Below are 1,552 nucleotides of genomic sequence, written 5' to 3'. Positions count from 1 at the left end.
TATTATTGTTGGTGGTGTGAAATAGAAAATGGATGGAAGAAACGACGTTGTTATTGTTGCTGCTTTGTAGGTTGTTGCTCAGCATGTACAAAATCATCCTAATGCTGGTGTGAATGACGAGTTCCAACATTTGTGGAAGTTCCAGAGGAACAATCCGGCTACTTTCAAGTGTAGGTACGATCCTGATGGAGCATAGACTTGACTCTGGGAGATTGAGAGGATTTTTAAAGTGATGGATTGCTCTGAAGCACAAAAGGTGCAATTCGATATGCATATGTTAGTTGAGGAAGTTGATGACTGGTGGATCAACACTCGTCACGTGTTGGATGTTGCAGCTGAAGTTGTAACTTGGGTTGTGTTCCGCAGGGAGTTTTTGAGAAAGTACTTTCCGGAGGATGTTCGTGGTAAAAAGGAGATTGAGTTTCTGGAGCTGAAGCAGGGTAATTTGTCAGTTACTGAGTATACTTCCAGATTTGTGGAACTTGTTAAGTTCTATCCTCATTACAGCGAGGCGACAATTGAGTTCTCGAAGTGTATCAAATTCGAGAATGGTTTGTGTCCTAAGATTAAGAAGGTTATTGGATACCAATAGATCAGGAGGTTTCTAGAGTTGGTGAACAACTGTAGAATTTATGAGGATGATAGTAAGGCTCGATCGGCTCACTACAAGGGGGTTGGGCAAGAGAAGAGGAAAGCAGAATCGGAACTATGGGAAGCTATATAATGCTCCAGCTGATATAGGTAAACAAAGAGTTGTTGATGGTAAGAGGACAAGTGGGGGAGGTGCTCCTACTCCTCTTAAGTTCTATAGGTGCGGTGAGTTGGGTCATTGTGTCAGTGAATGCAAGAATAATGTGAAGAAGTGTTACAATTATGAGAAGTAAAGATATTTGGTTGCTGATTGCAAAGAGAATGTGATGACTTGCTACAACTATGGTGAACCAAGATATATCAGCACTCATTGCCCGAAGCCTAAGAAAGCTTCAACTGGAGGAAAGGTGTTCGCTCTGACAGGGACTCAGACTTCCAGTGATGATAGGTTGATTAGAGGTATATGTTATATTAATAATACGCCTTTGATTTCTATTATCAATACTGGAGCTACTCATTCTTTTATTGATGCTGACTGTGTGAAAAGGCTAGGCCTTGTTGTGTCTTATATGAGTGGAGAAATAGTTATCGAAACTCCTGCTAAAGGTTCGGTCACTACTACTTCAATTTTTTTTTGAATTTTCCTCTATTAATCTTTGATAAAGATTTTAGCATTGATCTTATGTTCTTTCCATTAGAGAATCTTGATGTTACCTTGGGGATGAACTGGTTGGAGATTAATCATGTTCATATCAATTGGTATAACAAGTCGCTGGAATTTACTGCTCCTGGTGAGGAGGAAGAAGCTAGCTTTTTGTCTTCTAGAGATTTGAAGGAGATTTTGGAAGAGGAAGCTCAGGTGTTTGGGCTATTCGCAGCGTTATCTGCTAAGATTCAGGCGGTGACTGATGAATTGCAGGTAGTGCAGGATTTTCCAAAGGTGTTTCTAGATGACATTTAA

General features: G+C 40.3%; 2 protein-coding genes across 2 annotated transcripts; both read left to right on the top strand.

The window, feature by feature from the left end:
- Positions 1-232: 232 nt before the first annotated feature.
- Positions 233-592, top strand: LOC127096045 (uncharacterized). The gene has a single exon (XM_051034670.1). The coding sequence runs from the start codon at positions 233-235 to the stop codon at positions 590-592; it is 360 nt and encodes a 119-aa protein (XP_050890627.1).
- A 46-nt stretch (positions 593-638) lies between these two features.
- Positions 639-1,552, top strand: LOC127096044 (uncharacterized). The gene is made up of 3 exons (XM_051034669.1): positions 639-816; positions 910-1,197; positions 1,257-1,552. Exons 1-3 carry the CDS (start codon positions 639-641, stop codon positions 1,550-1,552), a joined length of 762 nt encoding a protein of 253 aa, XP_050890626.1.

Source organism: Lathyrus oleraceus, chromosome 6, assembly GCF_024323335.1.
Source record: "Lathyrus oleraceus cultivar Zhongwan6 chromosome 6, CAAS_Psat_ZW6_1.0, whole genome shotgun sequence".
Classification (NCBI taxonomy): Eukaryota; Viridiplantae; Streptophyta; class Magnoliopsida; order Fabales; family Fabaceae; genus Lathyrus; species Lathyrus oleraceus.
The sequence above is the reverse complement of the archived record's forward strand: the minus strand, read 5'-3'. Positions and strand labels throughout refer to the sequence as shown.